Source organism: Myotis daubentonii, chromosome 10, assembly GCF_963259705.1.
Source record: "Myotis daubentonii chromosome 10, mMyoDau2.1, whole genome shotgun sequence".
NCBI classification, from domain to species: domain Eukaryota; kingdom Metazoa; phylum Chordata; class Mammalia; order Chiroptera; family Vespertilionidae; genus Myotis; species Myotis daubentonii.
Genome location: NC_081849.1, coordinates 78918548 through 78941069, shown reverse-complemented (window position 1 = coordinate 78941069; position 22522 = coordinate 78918548). Strand labels below are relative to the sequence as shown.

The 22522-nt window shown below is 47.1% G+C and overlaps 2 protein-coding genes across 7 annotated transcripts in view; one reads left to right on the top strand and one right to left on the bottom strand.

Annotated features, from left to right (window-relative positions):
- NT5C3A (5'-nucleotidase, cytosolic IIIA) overlaps window positions 1–11461 on the top strand; it is a 52719-nt gene extending 41258 nt beyond the window's left edge. For all 6 annotated transcript variants that reach the window (XM_059655816.1, XM_059655818.1, XM_059655817.1 and 3 more), the window contains 7 exons: window positions 464–533; window positions 4543–4589; window positions 5316–5401; window positions 6861–6950; window positions 8634–8796; window positions 9344–9544; window positions 10842–11461. In XM_059655816.1, the coding sequence (XP_059511799.1) occupies window positions 464–533; window positions 4543–4589; window positions 5316–5401; window positions 6861–6950; window positions 8634–8796; window positions 9344–9544; window positions 10842–10949 (765 nt within the window). In that variant the 3' untranslated portion in view covers window positions 10950–11461. The remainder of the gene's footprint in view (window positions 1–463; window positions 534–4542; window positions 4590–5315; window positions 5402–6860; window positions 6951–8633; window positions 8797–9343; window positions 9545–10841) is intronic.
- A 1393-nt stretch (window positions 11462–12854) lies between these two features.
- Window positions 12855–22522, bottom strand: part of FKBP9 (FKBP prolyl isomerase 9) — a 27974-nt gene continuing 18306 nt past the window's right edge. Inside the window, exons 7-10 of the mRNA XM_059655808.1 lie at window positions 21573–21759; window positions 17228–17373; window positions 15963–16126; window positions 12855–14196 (exon numbers count right to left, since the gene is read on the bottom strand). Coding sequence (XP_059511791.1) covers window positions 14020–14196; window positions 15963–16126; window positions 17228–17373; window positions 21573–21759 — 674 coding nt within the window. The 3' untranslated portion in view covers window positions 12855–14019. The remainder of the gene's footprint in view (window positions 14197–15962; window positions 16127–17227; window positions 17374–21572; window positions 21760–22522) is intronic.

Below are 22522 nucleotides of genomic sequence, written 5' to 3'. Positions count from 1 at the left end.
TTTAACCCAATCTCCTAAATTGCAAGAGCTGGCAAACTGTTACCAGGTATGATTCATTGATTGATATAGTTTATTTACCTATATAGACAAGTTACACCTAGAATGTAACAGTGTCAGTGACTAAGCTTCATATACTTTAAATGCTTTCATTGCATTTTTGTACATTGACCCAGGGGGTTGAAATTGTGCAGTGTTTTATCTCTATGGCCTGCAATTGCAAATTCCTATACTGATTAATCAGTAGATTTCATGTGGTAACGCTTGGGCACATAAGATATTGCTTGCAGTTAAGGTAATTCTCAGGGCTTTGTATATGAGCTGCATTAGAAAACTCAATGTAGAGGGAATAGCTTATAATGGGGGCTGGGCACTGAGCACAGTCTTGTGCCTCTGGCAAGCTTGCAGATACGCATCTGGCCTCGTAGCTGTGCTTTCAGATTGTTTTTTTCCCCTTTTCTTACAGATAATAACAGACTTTGATATGACACTGAGTAGATTTTCCTACAAAGGAAAAAGATGTCCAACATGTCATAGTAAGTGTGGCCCTATTAACAAATTCACAAAAGCAACCATTATTTTAAGATCCTTTTCTACTGATATTATGTATGAGATTGGGTTTTTTTGTGTGTGTGTTTTTTTTTAAATCTTTATTGTTCAGATTATTACAGTTGTTCCTCTTTTTTTCCCCCATAGCTCCCCTCCACCCGGTTCCCACCCACCCTCTGCCCTTACCCGACCCCCCCACTGTCCTCATCCATAGGTGTACGATTTTTGTCCAGTCTCTTCCCACACCCCCGCCCCCCATTCCCCCCGAGAATTGTCAGTCGACTCTCTTTCTATGCCCCTGATTCTATTATATTCACCAGTTTATTCTGTTCATCAGATTTTTTTATGATGTGTCTTGGTGTGGTCCTTTTTGGATTCCTTCTGTTTGGGGTTCTCTTCGCTTCCTGGACTTGTAAGTCTATTTCTTTCACCAGGAAGGGGAAGTTTTCTGTCATTATTTCTCCAAATAGGTTTTCAATATCTTGCTTCTCTCTCTCTTCTTCTGGCAATCCCATAATCCGGATGTTGGTATGCTTGAAGTTGTCCCAGAGGCTCCTTACAGTACTATCTTCATATTTTTATATTCTTTTTTCATTTTGCTTTTCTGGTTGGGTGTTTTTTACTTCTTCGTACTTCAAATCTTTGACTTGATTCTTGCGATCCTCTAGTCTGCTGTTGGATCTCTGTATATTATTCTTTATTTCAGTCAGTGTATGCTTAATTTCTAGTTGGTCCTTTTTCATATCCTCGAGGGTCTCACTAGACTTATTGAGGGTCTTACTAAATTTATCGGCAGTTTCTAGAAAATTCTTGAAAAACCTTAAAACCATGGTTTTGAACTCTATATCCAGTAGTTTGCTTTCCTCCATTTCTGTCATTTGTGACCTGTTTCTTTGTCTCCGCATTTTGGCTGCTTTCCTGTGTTGATAGAGTGGTTTTCTGTGCTAGGTGTCCTATAAGGCCCAGTGGCTCAGCCTCCCCAATTTCCTGAGGTGGACACTCTTGGTGCAGCCCTTTGTGGGCTGTGTGCACAGTCTTGTTGTAGTTAAGCCTTGATTGTAGTTGGTATCACTGGGAGGAATTGACCTCCAGTCAATTCAGCTGTGTCTACAGTGGGAGAACTTCTGTGCTGGAGACATCCTTATGGGGCAAGACTTGCTTCAGTGGGGCTTTGGTGCTCACTGAGTCTGCCCCCTGAGTGTGTCCCTTATGGATCTGAGGAGTTGTAATCTGGATGGTCCCACTCTGACCACTGGGTACACTGGCACTTGGATCTCTAAGGAGGTGCTAATTTAGCCTCTGCCTGAGGTTACCTAGCAGGAGGTACAGAGAGATCTGCAGATTCCTCTTCTTCGTTTGGGTTTTGGAGGTGCCCAGATGAGGCCCAGCTGTGAAGCAATGCAAGCTGCTGTGGAGCCTTGGGCCTTCTTTTGGATGTTCTGGGTCTCTCTGACCCAGCTGCAGTTTGTTAGGTAATTTTAGATTGCAAAGGGCCAGGTCATTCATATGCAAAAGCCTCTGGGCACAGCTTGGGTGGGGCAGGGTCTCAGGGAATCAACAGAGCGGAGCAACAGCTATGGCTGATCCTCAGTCCTGCCCTAAGAGACCCCCAGGTCTCAGTGTTTCACGGTAATCGCTGCAAGCACCTCTGAGAGAAGCCGTCCTCGAGTTCTGCCTGCTGCCAGACAGTCCAGTTTCTCCCCGTATGAGTCTGGGTCCCCACAGACTCACCCGGAACTGGAGGCAGGGCCGTCGGAAGCTTGTGTCTCTCTCCCGATTGAAAAAGACAACCGTTTCCTCAGTTGCCAGCCCTTTCCGCGTGCACCTCCGTACCTCTGCACTTCCGCACCTCTCTGAGTCTCAGTGTGCTTTTCTCTTTCCTTCTAGTTGTGGAATTTCCACTCAGCCAGCCTTCCTGTGGTTCTGGATGATGTACGTTTTGTCTTTTAGTTGTATCTTTGAAGTGGTTGTGCAAGGCAGCAATTTCAGGTGTTTACCTATGCCGCCATCTTGGTTTCTCGAGATTGGGGTTTTTTAATCTTCTTTTTGGACATTGAACGTGAGGGGATCTGCTTTTTTACCCCGAGATCAGATGAGATTGGGTGCATTCAGGGTGGTATGGCCGTAGACCAGCTTTTTCTTATTATATGTTTAGGGTTTATTTTTCCCCCATCCTATATAATAAAAGGGTAATATGCAAATCGACTGAATGGTGGAATGACCAGTCACTATGATGCGCACTGACCACCAGCGGGCAGACACTCAATGCAGGAGCTGCCTCCTGGTGGTCAGTGCACTCCCACAGGGGGAGCATCGCTCAGCCATAAACCAGGCCGACAGCTGGCAAGAGCAGTGGCAGTGGTGGGAGCTTCTCCTGCCTCCACAGTGCTAAAGATGTCCCACCGAAGTTTAGCAGCTAAAGGGTGCAGGCCGAGCTGAGGTACTCTCCCCCCACCCCCTCAAGTGCACGAATGTCGTGCACCGGGCCTCTAGTGTTATATAAAGGGCTATTTTCTGTATGGTTTTGGGTGCAAGAGGAATAAAGAAGTCTGAAATTTTTCTCTCCAAATGTGGTCCGTTCATTACTCAAGACAAATTTAAATGGATTTTCAATTTTGGGTTAACCTACAGAAATAGCATTTATTAATTAGTAACATGTTACTAAATGCTTGTGTCGTTTATATGTAAATTAGTTAAGGAATACATTATTAAATAAATACTGAGTTAAAATGTGTTGCTAAGATAAGACACCTATTTTGTTTTCTAAATGAGACAATTCTGTTTTTAAAATAATAATATTCACCCAGCCTGCGTGGCTCAGTGGTTGAGGCCATGAACCTATGAACTAGGAGGTCACAGTTTGATTCCCGGTCAGGGAAGATGCCTGGGTTGTGAGCTCGATCCCCAGTAGGGAGTGTGCAGGAGGCAGTCAATCAATGATTCTCTGTCATCATTGATGTTTCTCTCTCTCTCTCCCTCTCCCTTCCTCTCTGAAATCAATAAAAATATATTTTTAAAAATAAATAAATAAAATAAAAATACCCGGCTGGTATGGTTCAGTGGTTCAGCATTGACCTATGAACCAGGAGGTCACAGTTTGATTCCCAGTCAGTGCACATGTCCGGGTTATGGGCTCAATCCCCAGTTGGCAGTGTGCAGGTGGCAGCCAATGAATGATTTTCTCTCATCATTGATGTTGCTATCTGTCCTGCTCCCTTTCTCTCTGAAATCAATAAAAATATATATTTTTAAAAATACAAACTACACTGTAAAGTGAAAAAGAAAGCTGAATTCAGAAGTATAGATTTGGTTTAATTGCTATCTATTTGATAATGCATAAAACTTTAAGAATGAAAGGAAATATAATAAAGTGTTGATAATTTATTATTAAGTGGTAAAATTGTGATTTTTGTTCTCCTTACAATCTGTGTTTTCCAGATTTTTGCATTATTAATGTTTTATTAAGAAAGAAAGTATATTCCAAAGGTGTATTCCCTGCTTCTATTTAATGGTGTTAAAGGGACCAGTCACTATGCAACTCACAGTGTTCGAAGACTTTGAATTATCTAGCTCAGTGGTGTAAACGAGCAATCACAAAATCATGCATTTTTTTTTTAAATGTATTTTATTGATTTTTTACAGAGAGGAAGGGAGAGAGATAGAGAGTTAGAAACATCGATGAGAGAGAAACACCGATCAGCCGCCTCCCGCACATCTCCCACCGGGGATATGCCCGCAACCCAGGCACATGCCCCTGACCGGAACCGAACCCAGGACCCTTCAGTCCACAGGCCGACGCTCCATCCACTGAGCCAAACCGGTTTCGGCAACATTTTAAAACCATTAGATTCTCTAGCAATGACATGTGGATAGCACACTCCAGCAGTTGTAATGACTACGCTAGTTGACTTGGCATTTAAACTGAGAAGAAAGGTAGTTAAGTCATTCATCTATGAGAGTACTTCTTTTCATCCCATGTTTGCTTTTTCTCTTTAGATGTCATTGACAACTGTAAGCTGGTTTCAGATGAATGTCGAAAAAAGGTAAAAGCACTAACAATAATCCAGTTATGAAAGGCTTCATTACCATTTTTGCCTGAGAATTTCTTCAGGTTCATTCACACAAACGAGAATGAATGCAAAGTGCTTGTAGCCATACCTGGAACAAAGTAAACACTCAATAAATGTTAGGTTTATTCTTTGGATTACAGCACTCGACTTCTTTTAAAGAAAAAATTATCAGTAGCATTTTAATAACAACAAAACTTACACGAAAAACTTTTCAATGATTACCAAAATATTCTGGAAACATTAACTGGAAAGTTAAACAAAACTACTTTGGTTTTGCTCCTTTAAATTGATCAGGAAATTGCCTTAGTTCTCTTGCTTTTTTGAGTAGGTGTCTGTATCTCTTTTAACAAAATAAGATTCCAAAGATGAATCAAATTTAATACTTTCATATAAGAATGAAAATGTTTTTGTAGTGATAGTATAATTATTAGTTGGTTTCACTGAATTGCTGAGCTGAAAGTACTTTAAAAAAAAAAAAAAAAGAAAAGCAGCCTTTTGCTGGTCTATTTAGTTACATGTAAACCTAAACCAACAAAGATCTTTTCAGTTGCTATATGTAATAGATACTCATACTCCAATCTTTACCATTTAAAGCAGTTCATGGAAAACAGTTGACTACATTGTTTTGCTTCCTATAAAATTAAGCAGCTTAATGGCAACTCCGCAGCCTTCGTGATTTAGGTATTTGTTTCTTTCTAGTTACTGGAACTAAAGGAAAAATTTTATGCTATTGAAACTGACCCTCTTCTTACGGTAGAACAGAAGAACCCTCATATGGTAGAATGGTAAGTGTGTATTCACCATGGGAGGGTTCAAATATAACAACCTTACATAACAATTACAACTAATGGTGTCTTTTCCCCCCTGTACCATGTGCACATAGATTAATACATTGTCCAATGAGTTAGAGCAAGTGATTAAATATAACAAAACAAACGAATTCTCTAATCACTCTCACAGTCTAGAATTAGTTTTGTTCTGCTTTGTTTTTGAAGATGAAGATTGGTAGGAATAAATTTAAAATTCTGCACCTAAGCCTGAAACTCAAAACAAGAATTTGTGTTCTCTGAAGTCTATGGACAAGATGTGGCTCAGTGTGTCAAAAAAACGACGTAGGATTTAAGATGGACTCTGTGCTGAGCTGGAGCCAGCCGGGACAGTGCTGAGAACCAGCTGGCCTCTGTTGATGGGTGCATTCATGGAAGTGCGCCCCTCGCTCTGGGCAGAGCACGCTGCCAGCACAGTGCTGCCTCCTGGGAGAACACTGGAGAGATGCTGACACTCAGAGGGTCGGAGCAGCCACTAAGATAGGCCCAGACACTGGAGCCGCTCCATTTGAGGAACATTTCAAAGAATGGAGACTTTTGATCTGAGAAGTAACATCGAGTGGTTTTAGAATTGTAAGAGACCAGAAATGATGTTGTTTATATTCATTGTCCCATCACCTAACTGCGTACCTTGCACACTTCATCAGTGTTTATGGTGGGAAGTGTTGAAAAGAGTTTCGACTCACTCAACATGCGGAACTGGAACCAGACATGGAAGGCTTAGAACATGGATTTCAGCATGATGACAGGACTGTCTAGGAATTAGAATGTTCTAGCAATGGCATAGCTTCCCAGGGAGAATGAGCTCACTAGCAGGATGGGAGCCACCCAGAGAGGGGGTTTCACTGAGGAGTATTATAGGGGGGATTTGTGGGTGTCAGGTGGAGAGGTTCTAAAGGCCTGTTATACTGAGACGGTATGATTACAGGTGCTTGTATGTGATTACAAAGCACCTGTATGCGGATAAAACTTCCCAGAGCAAGGCTCTTCTCTTTTGCTCACTAGGCAGCATCTTCAGTGCTTAGGCATTCCATGAAAATTCAGACTCCAGGCCGGTGAAAAATGGCTTTCCTCCAATTCTTCCTGGAATCAAAGACATGATTATGCTTCCTGAGGTTGGAGCTCTTATCCATAGACCAAGGAAAGGTTTATACCTAGAATCCTCTCATGGTCTTATTAACACACTCAAAGTAAGCCAGTTTGGGGAGAACTGGGAAATGCAGTGAGAACATGTGTATCATCTTTTGAGACATGCGAGGTATATGTTCATTAGAAATGAATGTAAAGATCTGAAATTTAAATCCAAACTAGCATAAATGAAATACTGCATTTTCACATACCAAAGAATGCTTTGTCATAGAGAATAGTATTAATTCGCTTTCATTGATTTTCTTTTTTCTTTGGGCATAAACTCCAGGTACACTAAATCACATCGCCTGCTTGTTGAACAGGGTATACCAAGAGCTAAACTTAAAGAAATTGTGGCAGAATCTGATATTATGCTCAAGTAAGTTTCATGGGTGTTTTTTGTTGTTAATTGTCTACAGACCTGACCTGTTACATGCCGTATTCAAGTGTATATTTTTATTAAAATAATCTATAAGAATATCCCATATAAAAACATATCCAGAACATGCCGCCTATCACATAATAAAAGTGGCGAGATAAGGAATTGAGAATGACACGTCAGATCGAGGTGCAGGGAATGAAAGCCTATGAGCTTGAAGCACTGATTTACATTTTCTTTCTCCAAATTTAAAATCTCAAGACTTACAAAGTTAGGGAAACAAGACCATTTTGAAGTTTTTTTTTTAGCAAAAGTACTTTTCAAAGATATGAAATATAAAAAAAGAATGTTTATAAGTCAAATTGAAAAGTGTTTAGCTAAGTACCCTGTTTTTATGATGTACCCTCTTTTAAACTTGTCATAATCTACTTTCTGAATTCTCCAAGTCCCTTGAAAATGATCTGTAGGAAAAGTGCATATGTTTTAGCAAATAAAATATTTCTATTAGGTGAATTATTGGATATTAACATGTTAAAGCTTATTTTCTTTTTTTCTTTTTTTATATATTTTATTGATTTTTCACAGAGAGGAAGGGAGAGAGATAGAGAGAGTTAGAAACATCGATGAGAGAGAAACATCGATCAGCTGCCTCTTGCACATCCCCCACCGGGGATGTGCCCGCAAACCAGGTACATGCCCTTGACCGGAATCGAACCCGGGACCTCTCAGTCCGCAGGCTGATGCTCTATCCACTGAGCCAAACCGGTTTCGGCTAAAGCTTATTTTCAATTCTGTTTACTACCTCTTAAATTCTTCAACTCACTAGGCAAATATGATGCTATTTCTTTTTTTCTTTATTCCTTTTCCTTTTTTTTTTTTTTTAATGATGATGCTACATTAAAGGCTTCTGAGGAAAGCATTCAATTGTCAGAGTGTGAGGACTGCTAGTATTTCATTCCTTTGTTGGGCAGCTTATTCTAGAGCCAGGGAGAGTGAAACAGGAAGAGAGGATTTTAAGATGAAAACATTACCTGTAGCTGCCACATCTTAGGCAGGAGAGAGGCCAGGTGTGAAGGAATCCAGCTCGGGCCCTGCTTTTCCAGCAACAGGGAGGAGATGAGTAGAACGACAAGCAGCAGGTCTTGCAGCTCACCCCAAATGGGGTTTTCAAGCTGAAGTTTAATGATTTGCTGTTCACTTGTATAAATTCTGAACTGTAGGCTTCTCCATATTGAATGCGAGTCTAAAATCATCTCATTTTTACTGTGAGAATTTACTAAAAGGAGGGTAAAAAGTTAACTGTTGTTTGAAAAACTTGTGCTAGTCTCAGACATCAGTAGCAGTCCCCTTGGGCTTTATTTTGAAATGAGAACTAAGTGAATCATAGAAATATGTGGCTTTTTAAACATCTAGGGCAGTGGTCGGCAAACCGCGGCTCGCGAGCCACATGCGGCTCTTTGGCCCCTTGAGTGTGGCTCTTCCTCAAAATACCACGTGCGGGCACGCACGTACATTGCGATTGAAACTTCGTGGCCCAAGCGCAGAAGTCGGTATTTTGTGGAAGAGCCACACTCAAGGGGCCAAAGAGCCACATGTGGCTCGCGAGCCGCGGTTTGCCGACCACTGATCTAGGGGAAAAAGAGATATGTCTTCACGCCTAACAGTCATACGTATGCCTTGCAGGGAAGGATATGAAAATTTCTTCGATAAGCTCCAGCAACACAGTATCCCCGTGTTCATATTCTCAGCTGGCATCGGAGACGTCCTGGAGGAGATTATCCGGCAAGCTGGTGTTTATTATTCCAATGTCAAAGTAGTGTCCAACTTCATGGATTTCGATGACAATGTAAGAATATCAGGTCATTCCTTATCATTACTTTTAAAATCTGAAAATATTCTAACCATGTCAATGCATTTGTTATTTATTATTTCATGTGTGCTCATTACATGAGGCCAAGTTCATGGGCCCACAATAGGCCTCGTCACCTCTCGCAGTGTTGTGTCCATACCCATGTTTCAAGCATAATAACTCTGCTCAAACTTTTGTTCCCCAAGCTACAGACTAATCTTAAAATTAGTAAAATGTCTAATGTAATGTAATGCAACAGCTCTAAAGAATTCACCTCCATGGATGGGAAAAAGGAAGTGGCTTTGAACTAACGTCATTTGAACTAGTTCTTCTAGTCAAGACAATATAACATACATAGAATGGTACCTTTTGGTTAGGAACCAAATGAAAAGTAAAAAATTGGGCTTTCAACTCATGTTTAACATTTAAAGTATCTCTAGAAGGTCATTTACTTCTCAGAGTCCTTCTTACCTATCATGAATGGGAAACTACAAGTAAAATGTGTAAAGCCTGTTATTTCACAGGATTTATGTCTTTTGAATAGGGTGTGCTCAAAGGATTTAAGGGAGATCTAATTCATGTGTTTAACAAACACGATGGTGCCTTGAAGAACACAGATTATTTCAATCAACTGAAAGACAACAGCAACATAATTCTGCTGGGAGACTCCCAAGGAGACTTAAGAATGGCAGATGGAGTAGCTAATGTTGAACACATTCTGAAAATTGGATATCTAAATGATAAAGTAAGTATGTAAATCTCATTTCCTTTTAAGGAAAAACTAGGGTTGTCCTGGCCAGTGTGGCTCAGTTGGTTGGGTGTTGTCCCTTGCACTGGAAGGTTGCTGGTTCGATTCCCAGTCAAGGGCACATGCCTGGGTTGTGGGCTCAATCCCCAATAGGGGGAGTACAAGAGGCAGTTGACCAATGTTTTGCTCTCTCTCTCTCCCTGTCTAAATATAAATCAATAGAAATGTTTCGTTCTGTTTTAAAAAGGAAAAAACTAGGGTGAAACTTGGCCGGTAATTGCTACCCCAGGTTCCTGAGAAAGCAGTTCCTTTGGAGCCGTCCGAGTTGCGTTTTACCCCTTCCCTTCGGCGATGAGTAAAGGAGCTGGTGTGCACTGTGGGTGGTGGGAAGGAAGGGTGTACATTGTAAAAGGCCTCTCTGGCCTCTCCTCCCTCGATGCCAATAGCACTCCCCGGTCAGGAGAATAAAAAACTTAGCCATTGCCAAATGTTCCTTGGGCACCTTATCCCCATTTGAGAACCACTGGAATAGAGAGAATTCTTTTAGGGAGAAAAGCCCCTAAGTGGAAAAATATCTGTCAGTGAGCCTTAAGAATCTTTTTTAGTTGATTCCAGAGAGAGAGGAAGGGAGAGAGAGAGAAACATCAATGAGAGAGAAACATCAATACTGTTTGCTGCCTCCTGCACGCCTCCTGTTGGGGATCAACCCATCTATGTGCCCTGACAGGGAATCGAACCCATGACCTCTTGGTGCATGGGTTGACACTCAACCACTGAGCCACACCAACCGGGCAAACCTTAAGAAATTGAATATTTCCGCCCTGGCTGGTTTGGCTCACTGGATAGAGCGTCGGCCTGGGGACTAAAGGGTCCCAGGTTCGATTCAGGTCAAGGGCATGTACCTTGGTTGTGGGCACATCCCCATTAGCAGATGTGCAGGAGGCAGTTGATCGATGCTTCTCTCTCATTGATGTTTCTAACTCTCTATCCCTCTCCCTTCCTCTCTGTAAAAAATCAATAAAATATATTTTAAAAAAGAAAAAAGAAATTGAATATTTCCTACAAATAAATAAATAAAATGAAAAATTAAATAATCAATTAAAAAAGAATTTGAATATTGAAAAGTACTGCTTCATTTCAAATGTTTTATGAAAGTTAATTTAGTTTTTTATTAAATTCACTGTCATAAAACATTTTTTTGCCTAACAGATTTAACATAACAATGTGGTGCGTACTGAAATTATTTGCTTCTCCCTGGATATTAATCTTTGTGCTTTTTGTTGTTGTTGATCAGGTGGATGAGCTTTTAGAGAAGTACATGGACTCTTATGATATTGTTCTAGTCAAAGAGGAATCCTTGGACGTAGCCAACTCTATCTTACAGAAGATCCTGTATAAGTGAGCATTCTTCAGGGAGACGCCTGGCCTGTGGGTGCAACGGATGCAGGAACCGCTCGTGTGTTCAGTGTGTGAAAGACTTTTATTTATAACATATCCTTGCTCAGACATGCTGAACCCATCAACCGGAACCTCCTTGTTTTCTGCCTCTCTCAACACACTCCTCACCATATTTTTTTTAACATTAAAAAAAAATCTTAAAGTCAAAATTTGAAAAAACTGCCTACATTTCCAGAGTGAATTTTGTAGTTTACTGTTAAGAAGTTTTTGAGGAGTCTTTTTACGTGTGTGTGTGATTTTAAGTATTGAGATTTTTGTAATTTAAGTGAATTATGCTGATGGTATCACCATCTCCTAAAATTGTGTTCATTATGTTTTTTGGGGGAAGTTGAAGCTTACAAGAACATACTAGCACATGGTGTTGGAAAAGCTTGGTATCCAAATGTCACTAATCATAAAATGTTCTGTATTGATGCACTGATAATAAACATGAAATGAAAAGTCTTTTTAATTCTATTGGCAAGACTATCATTCATTCATTCAACAAAAACTTAAGCACCTGCTGGGTTTATTTTGTATGTGTTTGATAATCTTGCAGTCAGGCCAACTTCCCTGCCAAAATGAAAATTTTTTTTCTGTCTTAAGTGATAATTTTGAAAGGCGGTATAGCCCTGGCCAGTGTGGTTCGGTTGGTTGCCACACTCAGGTTGCTGGTTCAATTCCTGGTCAGGGCACATGTCCGGATTATGGGCTCGATCCCCAGTCAGGGGTGTGCAGGAGACAGCCAATGGATGGTTCTCGCTCATAGATGTTTCTCTCCCTTCCCCCTCCTTTCTCTCTCTAAAATCAATAAAAACATATTTTTTTTAAAGAGAAAAGAAAATCTATATAAATTCCTAAGTAATCTGAGATCAAATGCACTAGGTTTTAACAAAATAGTGCAGACTACTTATGCTTGCAAAGTAGCCTCATGGTTTGTTTGTCTGTAGAGAGGAAGGGGGAGAGAGAAACATCGATTTGTGTTCCACTGATTTATGCATTCACAGGTTGATTCTTCTATGTGCCCTGACCGGGGATCGACCCTTGGTGCACCGGGACAGCACTCTAACCAACCTGGCTACCCAACCAGGGTGTCTTGTGATGTTTCAAGCACACGGGTCACATGCATGCTTAGATGTCAGATTCTCTAAGATACTCTAATCCCCACCTAGCATTGAAGACGTCGTTCATGTTTCGGGCCCAAAGTTAAAAACCGTTTCGTAAGCCCGGTGGTCCTAAGGCAGAGACTGGCCATCTGTTCTATCAGGAGGTCCAAGCTCCCTCAAGGGGCAACACAGAAATCCAGTGTGAAATGTGATGAAGGAAAATGCTGTGTGTGGCACCTCCACCCTCTATTTGGGCCTCATTAGTACTCACGGCCTTGGCGGGCAGAGCTGTAACCCATAATCATAATGCAAATGTGAGCGAGTGTTGCCGCAGCTTCACAAAGTGAGGCCAGCCAAGCGCACGGAGTCCCTAGGTTGCTTCTGCAAAAAGTAAGCAACGTTTGATTTTTAAAAACATACATGTATTTCCCCCTATACGTGTGCCCATTGTTCTCCATTTGCTCCCACCCCAAACCCTATTCATTCTCCACCTTTCTCTGCTTCCAAAGAGGCTGATCTCTAACACCAGCCCCCAAGTTCCTTTTCCTCTGTTTCGGACTGTGCACACCTCCTCAAACAGTCCTGTCATTATCCTCCCTGCAGAGGTCCCTAGGAGGGCGTTTCCCGCCAGGACCCTGCACCCTCTAACTCTCTCCCAAGTCAACACAGCAAGGTCCTGTGAGTTCTGATCCGGGGGATTCTGACTGCACGGTATATTCCCACGGGATCCTCTCCACCTTCCAAGAAAACACCACAAAGCCTGGTGAGAGAATTCAACGTTTTATATACGAAAAGATGGGTTTCCCAACATTCAACTGAATGAGCGCATGGCGTTTTCATGGACTACCTCAGAGCTACATCAGTACAAAACAGTTTAAATTAGTAACAGAAAGCTGTTTCAGAAGGAAAAGCGCGGGTCACTTCAGGGAGGGGAGGCGGTGCCATCACCGGTGGGGACCAGAGGAGATAAGGCAGCAAGGTGTTCACTGCACAACGTGGGGACGGGCCCCGGGGGGAAGGGTCCTTGTTACGCAGAGCGGGGGCCCTCCCTCTCCAGGAGGCAGAGGAGCAGCCTGTCCCCTTGTTTATGCTCATCGGCTGGGACAACATGGCCACCTGGGCCACAGGGAGATGCTCTGCAGCTCGGCCTGGCCGCCGGCCCTGCACGCATCTATCTGATCAAAGGACTCAGGGCTCGACGGGGCAGAGTGACGGGGCTGAGACGGTGAAGCAGGTGCTCTCGCGTGGCAGACAAGTTCTCTACCCGTGGGCCTCCATGCCTTTTGTGTGGTCCCGTTTTTCACCTCCAAGCTACCCAGCCAATCGGAGGACCACAAGGGCAGGGGGCGATTAAGTAGAAAAGTGTGTGTGTGTGTGTGTGTGTGTGTGTGTGTGTGTGTGTGTGTGTGTGTGGAGGAGGAGGAGGAGGTGGAGGCTGGGCCAACCAGAAGGTACTGTACAGGCCGCTGAGAAGCTTTCGGGGGCTTTCTGGGAACCCCACTGGGCATGCCCTTCGCTTTTCCTGCCCGTCTGGACAACGCTTATAAAACACCAGCAAGTTAAAAAAAAATTTGTCTTAATCCTCTTTACACAGATATCCTGGATTTTTTTTCTTCTGTTCCCTGCAGGATGGTTATAATAACTTCTATACGACTCTATTTTCCCTTAATAACAAAACTACCCGGAAGGCCCGCAGAACATGTTGGCAGCGCCACCTTTTCAGTATCCCACACAGCCCGGGCGAAGGCCCCTCGCACCGATTCAGTCTAACACCCCGGCGTTCGGCCTAAAATTCTCACGTGTGTATCGACCCAGCCTTGATGTGTGGCCACCTGCACTTGCTGACAATTCACCTTCCGAGAGAGCCCGGCGCCCTCCCGGCACGCTCCGCGGCCACAGGGCTTGGTGTCACACACGGGCTCCTCGGGCTCAGAGCTCATCGTGCTTGGCCTCCTGGTCTTTGAGCTTGAACTCCTCGGCCGTGACCTTGCCGTCTGCGTTGCGGTCCTGGTTGGTGAACATATTCTTCACAATCATCTCAGCATCAAAGCCGGGAGCGAGCTTCCCTTTGCCGGATGCCACCTGGGCATGAATGTACTCCGAGAACTGGAAAGGGGAGGGACAGGCTCAGACCCAAACAGAATGGGCAGAACAGGAAATCCTCTGAGCTACGCAACCTGGGTTTTCCCCTGCAGATGCGGGTTAGAAACCGCCGACTGAGTGACTCCAGCAGCCCTTAGGTTCCAGGCGGGCAACCCCGTGGCTGCTGGAGCTCCCCCTCCCCCGAAATCAGCCCTTCGTCTTCACAGAGATGGGCCCCTGACCACCCAGCCCCGGAGAACACTGCTGCCCACACTCATTCATTCACACAAGAAAAATCTATCGTCTACTGTGTCCTAGAGCTACATCAACACACAAACAAAACTTCCTGCATCTGTAACTCCAGCATATTCTGGTGGGAAAGACGCACAATTAAAAATGAACATAAAAAATAAGCTCCCTATTAAGTAAGAAAAGGAAATGCTCTAGAAAAACAAACAAGTAGAGCCAAGTAAGGAAGATCCGAAGTCCCAGTGGGCAAGGGGGTCGAAGTATGAATTTGGGATCAGGGTACGACGCAGGGACAAAGGGAGACTTGCGCAGAGGCTTGAAGGAAGCGAGGGGAGGTGCCAGTTGTCCGGGGCAAGTGCCTTCTGGGACAGAGAGGAGAGCGGGTGTGAAGGTGGGTGGGTGCCTGCCAGGTGTTCACAGACCAGCCCGGGGAGAGGAGGTGGAGAGGCCACAGCGAGCAGGCTGTGGAAAGGACTCTGAAATAGGGGGTTCTGCAGGGGTCTGAGTTGAAGCGGGCCGTGATCCGACTTGTGCATCAGATCAGAGGAAAGACTCCTGAGAGCCACCAGGGAGGTGGAAGGAACACCAAGCAGGTGAGGGGTTCTGGAAGGCGGGGGAAGAAGGTGGCGTGCGAAGGAGTCAGCTGTGTCAAGGTAAGAGAGTGAGGACCGACTGCTGGACTCGGCCATAGGAAAGGCACCGGTCCCCTGGCAAGACCAGGTGCAGTGCTACTGTGCGCAAGACAGTCGCCGGGGAGATGCTGACGGCGTGAGAGAAAGGGGAGAAGCTGGGGCGACGTCCCTGCACGAGCAGGCGTGGGGCAGGTGGGATGGACGTCAGCAGGGCTGTGACGGACAGAGGACTCTACCACCCAGCTCCACCAGGGGGTCTGCTACAGGAGGCACAACACTAGATGCTCAAACAGGGCTGTGGGTCCTGGCTCCCACCACGGGGGAGCTGGGTGGCCTTGGGCAAGTCATCGACCTTCTCTGTGCACAGCTGCTTCCTCTGAAAGCTAGGGATGATTCCGTGACTGTCGTAAGGGCCAAGCAAGGTAACAGATGGGAAAACAGCACGCCAGGCACGCAGCGAGCGCCCAGGAACTGGACCTGACCCAGAGACGAGACCCTGGAATCAGTCCCTGTAGCTCAGTTTCTGCAAAGAGCTTTGATTAGAGCAGCGGTTCTCAACCTGTGGGTCGCGACCCCTTTGGCGGTCGAACGACCCTTTCACAGGGGTCGCCTAAGACCATCCTGCATATCAGATATTTACGTTATGATTCATAACAGTAGCAACATGACAGTGATGAAGTAGCCACGAAAATAATTTTATGGTTGGGTCACAACCTGAGGAACTGTATTTAAAGGGCCAGGAGGTTGAGAACCACTGGATTAGAGCGTGCGTGTGAGAGCGCTTGGTGCTTGTGTGTGGAGGGTCTCACCAGCACAGAGATGAACACAGGTGTCCTCCCCAGGCTGGGAAGGCTCCCGGGCCCGGGCCCTGAGCTCCTCTGGTCCCACCTGCCTGCAAAGGTCGGTTACCTCTTCCAGGAGGACTTCTCCGTTGCCGTCCTTGTCGATTTCTTCGAAGAGGTTGGATGACACCTCGTCGTTCCATATGAACATGTACCCCTCAGGCAAGCCGGCCACCAGCTCCAGCAGCTCGATGTCAAACACCAGCACGGCACTGCCTGGCACTTCTCCATCTGCCTCAGCAACAGGGAGGGGAGGGTTAGCGCCACGGGGCAGTGGACAGACCCTCAGCCGCCTGCCGCCCCACCCTGGCCTCCAGCCACCTCATGGCGGGCAGGCAGTTCTTGGGAAAGCAAGGAAGTTCAGCATCAGCACATGGTTTTCCCATCTTGGAGGGTGTGACCAACCTTTTTTTAAAATATATTTTTATTGATTTCAGAGAGGAAGGGAGAGGGAAAGAAAGATAGAAACATCAATGGTGAGAGAGAATCATTGATCGGCTGCCTCCTGCACGCCCCACACTGGGGATGGAGCCTGCTCTTTCCGGGAATTGAACTGTGACTGGTTCATAGGTCAACGCTCAACCACTGAGCCACGCTGGCCAGGCCAGCATTTTTTTTTTTTTTAATAAAGGAACAGAATAAAACAATTAAGGTACCTTGCACGTAAGAAGGATAAGTATCATTCCATGAAGCTTGAGTTTCCATGTTATAGATAAACCTAAATGTACATGTCTATATGTATAAATATAGATTGTGTATTTGCATGTAACACAGGTTAGGAGATAAAACACACTTCTTACTGTGTGTCTTGGTGATTCAAAGGCTCTAGAAGAGGCCACAGTGGGAGAGCTGAGTAGATCTCCCACTGATTCAGAGCTGTGAGGTATGCCTTCATACGTGGTCCAAGATGACAGCAAACACAAACTCAAGAACTGCATCTACAGCATGGCCTCGGCTTTCTCAAGAGGACGTGGGGCATTCGCCTGGCATCAACTCTGAATCCATGGGGGTCTTCACACAAAAATGTCAAATGCTTTTTAAAAAAAATCCAAGATTCTTTGGGTTCAAAATGGGAGGAGCAGGGCTGGGGGACAGGGTGTAAAAGGTGAAGGGAGCCCCGGCCAGGGGGGCTCAGTTGGTGGAGTGCCATCCCATGCACCGAAAGGTCCCCAGTTCCATTCCCTGTCAGGGCACATACGCAGGTTATGGGTTCAATCCTTGGTTGGGGTGGGTACTGGAGGCAATCGATAGATGTTTCTCTCTCTGAAATCAATAAAATTATATTAAAAAAAATTTTTAATCTGAAATAAAGAACAAAAACCTGCCACTTACCCACGCCAGCCTCCCCGTAGCCCAGGTGTGGCGGGATGATCACTGTCCGCTTCTCCCCGACGCACATCTCCCGGAGCCCCATGTCCATTCCCAGCACCACTTGTCCAGACCCCAGGACAATATTATACGTTTTGCCTAAATTCCACCTGGAAACGAAACAGAAGTGTCCCGGGTTAGGTCACCAACCATTGGCACTTGAGTGTCCCCGGCAGATCTCATCACTGCCAACGGCACAGATCCCCCGTCTGGTCACGAGGAAACAGACCAACCCACACGGAGGGGCACTTTGCAAAAATAAACAGACACAAATAAACACCTATATCATCTTCAAAAGCGTCCAGATGGAAATCAGAGGAGGGCTGAGGAAGTGTTCAGGGTTAGAACATCTTGGAATGGGGCCCTTTGGCTATTAAAGGCCTTAGGGGAACATTCAGCGAACTTCATGGGGCCTGAAAGTGAAAGGTGGTGGTCTATCATGTCACCTTCCTGGCGTGGGTGCATGACGGAGCTATGCAGGAGGAGGAGCCGGTGGTTGGAAAAGCACACGAAAATCCTCAGTGTGATGGGGCATCGTGGTGGCGATTCTCCAGGGGTTCTTTCCACGGCTCTTACAATTTTTAAGTTTCGGTCGATGTTCTAGTCAGAAATTTCCAAGGGAATTTAAAAAATAGATAACGTAGTGAAAGCCCTGCCTTGCAGATTCAGCAAGGCCTGAGTGCGAATCCTGGTTTGGCCACTGAACTTGACCCTGGGAAGTGTGATCTCAGTTCCTCCTCTAGGAGGTGGAGGGAGTAACGGCTGTCGCACAGGGATGTCCTCAGTCGGAGACAGTATCTTATGCTTGGCACAGTGGGCAGGACGCATAAAGCACTCAATAAACAGATGGCCTTGAGGGTCTTGGGTCTGTAACCCTCTTTGACTCCAGAAAAATAACTATGAGTTTAATTTGGGCCATGGTTTTTTTGGTTTTGTTTTTAATATATATTTTTATTGATTTTCAGAGAGAGAAAGGGAGAAGAGGAGAGAAAACATGGATGTGAGAGGAAACCATTGATCGCTGCATCCTGCATGCCCCCTACCAGGGGATCAAGGCTGCACCCCGGGCATGCGCCCTGACTGGGAATTGAACCAGCAACCATCCAGTGCATGGATGACACCCAACCAACTGAGCCGCACAGGCCAGAGCTGGGCCATGGTTTCAATTACCTGTCATACCCATGGTCCCTGGGTAATCCAGACAAATGAAAGCCGGCTCTCTCACCTCCATCACTACTGAAAAGAAAGGTATTTCCAAACCGATGGCAACCCTATCGCCTCAGGGCAAACAGGGGGCATGTGCTTCAAGTGCTTCAATGCCGAGAAGAGCCCCCCCCCCCCCCCCGCCCAGCCCAGTACCTTAGAGGCCCTTTGGAGCCCCTCACCAGCTGGTGACAACATGGGAGGGTCTGTCCCTTTGGGTCCCATCCCCTTCTCGGGTTCCCAGCCTCCCCTGCAGGCTCTTTCCCGCCTCCAGCTGGTTCCCAGGGCCCGGCTGGTTCTCTGGGGCCAGGAAACCAAAGCAGGGTTTGCACTCGTCCTACCTGGGACGAAGCAGAAGTCAGCCACTGGCACAGGCAGCCCTGGCCGGGGCCTGCGGGAGGGGCGCCCGTCCACCCCCACACAATCCCTCCATTGTCAGCAGCACAGAGGCGCCTTCTTACGGCTCTTCTCCAGGGACCGGCGGGGCCCTCCCAGGGGACCACGGAGCTGCGAAGTCTCAGGGACCATGCAAGAGCTCATTGAGTCATCACACAGCGAGTCTGTCACCCTCTGTGAGGCCAGCGTGAGCTCGCAGGAAGAACCCTCGCAGCAAGCACCGTGCTTTCATGCTCATGTCTGCAAGCTCCGTCCGTTCTTTCTCCTCGGGTCATCTTTTTATTTGTTTCCTTCTTTCTTTTCCGCCAGTTTTTCTCTGACATTCTCCTCATTCCTTCGGTGCCTTCCCAGCTTCTAAATGCTTCCTGCCTCCTGCCTGTAGCCATCCCCTCCGCCCCCTCAACAGCCTACTCACTGCCTCCTGTTTGCAGCGCTCCGGGGAGGGGGGGGGGTTGGCGGGACCAGGCCCCACCTTCCAGAAGCCGCCCCCCCAAATCCCACACTCAAGTGGGTAGATGCCACCCCACTTCCCTTCATCCCTTCATTCTGAAACATACACCCCTGAGAGCCCAGCAAGGATGCCGCCCTTGGGTGTGGGTTTACACATAACACAAAGGCCCCTGGTAAAGAGCGGAGTCTGATCAGAGGAAGGAGCCTCACGTGGCCTCCAGATGGTTGTGAACCCACCGAACACACCTCAGACGGCTGGAAGCTGACTCTCCCTCCCCTCGGGAGAAGTTCGTCCTGAACCCACGGGCACGGAATCTCTTTGCCCATTTCCCACCCTCGGCTCCCCCTCCCAGGGCCGGAGGGGCACCAGCAAAAATGTGAACGTTAGCAAGAGCGGTGACAGCACGCCACTGGCCCTGGAGCCGGTTCTAACCTCACGGAGCGTGCTCACGGGCCTAAGCTCACTTCATCCCCAAACCACAGGCCACGCTCCCTCCCCGCCCTCCGCCCTCCGCAGGCCTCTAACCCCAGTGCAAGGAGGTGTGTTTTCCGTTGTCTCCATGTTAGCCTTCGCCGCAGAAGCTAGTGCCTGTTTCATTGACTCCATAATGCCCCCCGCTTTTTTTCAACATTTTAGCATCTCTGTAACGGGGATACATGCTACAACGAGCTATATTCCCTTAGCATTTTCACTTCCTTAGAGTTTCCTCAAATGATGCTTCTAATCAACATATTTTGGATGCGATCATGTAGGCTAACTGCATCAGGACACAGGACCTCACAGCCGCAGAGAGAATGGTCTGGACGGTCTGTCCCTCAGGCTCGCCCTCCAGGCCTGGCTACCCCGGCCACACTGACCCCAGAAGCCAGAAGGCCGAGGACCTGGGGGGAGGAGAAGACCCTCCCCGTCCACAAGAAGTGCAGCACAAACACTTACATGAAGCCCTTCCTTCTCCCCAAGACCAAACGGCAGCTAAGCCAGGCTCAGCGCACACACGGATGCACTTAGACATAAAGCAAGGCTGGCCCTGGCCCCTGCGGCTCAGCTGGTTGAGTGTCGTCCTGTGCACAGAGGTTTCGGGTTCGATTCCCAGTCAGGGCACATGCCCATTTTCAGGCTCGAGCCCCAGTAGAGGGGTGCAGGAGGCAGCAGATTGCTCATTCTCTCCCTCTCTCCCTCCCTCTCTCTCTCTCTCCCTCCCCTCTCCTTTTATCTCTCTCTTAAATCAATAAAAACATATTTTTTTAAAAAGGCTGAAAATGTCTCTTTCCTGAAGAGAATACTGTATTAACTTACAGACGCATCTGAACATTCGATGCATCAGAAGCAAAGCTCCTTGAGCCTCCCTGACGCCAGTTTATACTGTTGATTCCCTTGACACGTTTCCAGCATCATCTCAATCACTTACCCTTCACAGAACGCCCCCTTCCAGCTACGCTCTGGGCCACGTAAGGAGTGAAACACGAACAAGCACCTTGGTGTCCGTGGGGCATTCAGACCAGCCACGGAGGCAGAAACTAAACTAAAAGGCAGGGAATGCGTAACACCGTTACGAGACTCCGGAAGTGGGGGCAGCTGATTCTCCCTAAGAAATGAGGGCTGCCCTAGCTGGTTTGGCTCAGTGGATAGAGTGTCGGCCTGCAGACCAAAGAGTCCCATGTTCGATTCTGGTCAAGGGCACATGCCCAGGTTCCGGGCTCGACCCCCAGTAGGGGGCATGCAGGAGGCAGCCAATCAATGGTTCTTTCTCATCATTGATGTTTCTATCTCTCTCTTCCTCTCCCTTCCTCTCTGAAATCAATAAAAATATATTAAAAAAGAAAAAAAGAAATGAGGGCAGTTAAAGAAAAGGGCAGAAGCCGACCAGAAGGAAAGGACCCGCAGTGCGCCTCCAGCCCCACTGCTCAGGACACCCGGGAGGCGGAAGCCGGGCCCCAGCAGAAGACAAGACGGAGGAGGCAGACGGAGCAGACAGAGACCGGCCTGGCGTGTCAGGCTCCGGAGCCTGGCTTCCATCTGTGGGCTAATGTTTAAAGGCAGCAGTTAAAGACGAGATCTGTTTTTCAGAAAGACGTCACAGGAGCAGGGGGAGGCCATGAGGACACATCAGAGCAGTGATGTGGGCTTGAGCCAAGTGGGGGGCGGGGGCGGGGGGGGGGTGTCTATGGAGATGACAGTCCTCGGCCAAGATCTGATGAGAAGAAAAGGAGAATCCTCCAGCCCCCCGCACCCCCTCCCTCCGATCCCCAGGGCCCTCACGTGGAGTCCAGCAGGGTCCCATCCAGAAGTGAGGCGTTGTAGTGGTACTTGAGGTAATCCCCCTTCTTACTCAGCACCGAGCAGTCGGGGGGCTTGTAGTGGGACGTGACGCTGATGGAGTCCGAAGGGTTGTGGAAGTCGATCACGTGGATGTCAAACACCAGCACGGCCGAGCCAGGGATATTCCCTAAAGGACAGACCCGGGAAATGAATGAGGAAACCCTCCAAGCGCCTCCAACCACCCCCCCACCCCCAACAACACCAAGGATGCCCTCAACCCTCACCCGCATCCATGAGGGGCACGGGACTCAGGTATGAAACCCTAGAGAACCCTGGAAGAAGGAAGCTGGAATGGCTCTTAGAAGTAACCCGACCCTCACGTTACACATGGGGAAACTGAGGCACAGATTCCCCCCCACCCCCCCAGGTCGGAGCCTGTTGGGACTATCAGTTCCAGATGATGAGCTCCTGCCCTAGGGCATCGCTCCAATGGGAAGATGCCGGGCAGAGCTCAGCACAGACCAGGCCACAGCTCAGCCACGTGAAGGCTCGCCCGGCTCCGCCCAGAGGCAAGAAGTGAGATGAGAAAATCAGCTGCGCGTGAAAGCCATGAAAGCCGCTGCTGTGCAGGGGAAAGAGGACCAAGGGCAAGTTCCTGGGGAAGCCAGGCCCGCACCGCCCGCACCGTGCCTCCTGCTGCAGCGCGGCCCAGCCCCCGAGAGCCTCCCTGTGCACCGTTTGCTTCTTCCGCACAAAACCACTCATAAGATTTTATCTTCCGTTATCTCCACTGTGAAAACATGGCGTCTGAATAACGTTTTCGTTCACAAAAGTATTTTTCACGAATATCATCGTGTTCAATCTGTGCAGCAACCTGGTGGGAAAAACGGCTGCGAGAAAATGCAATGCCAGGGCTGAGCCGGCGAACCCCACGGGGAGCCCGGCGTGTC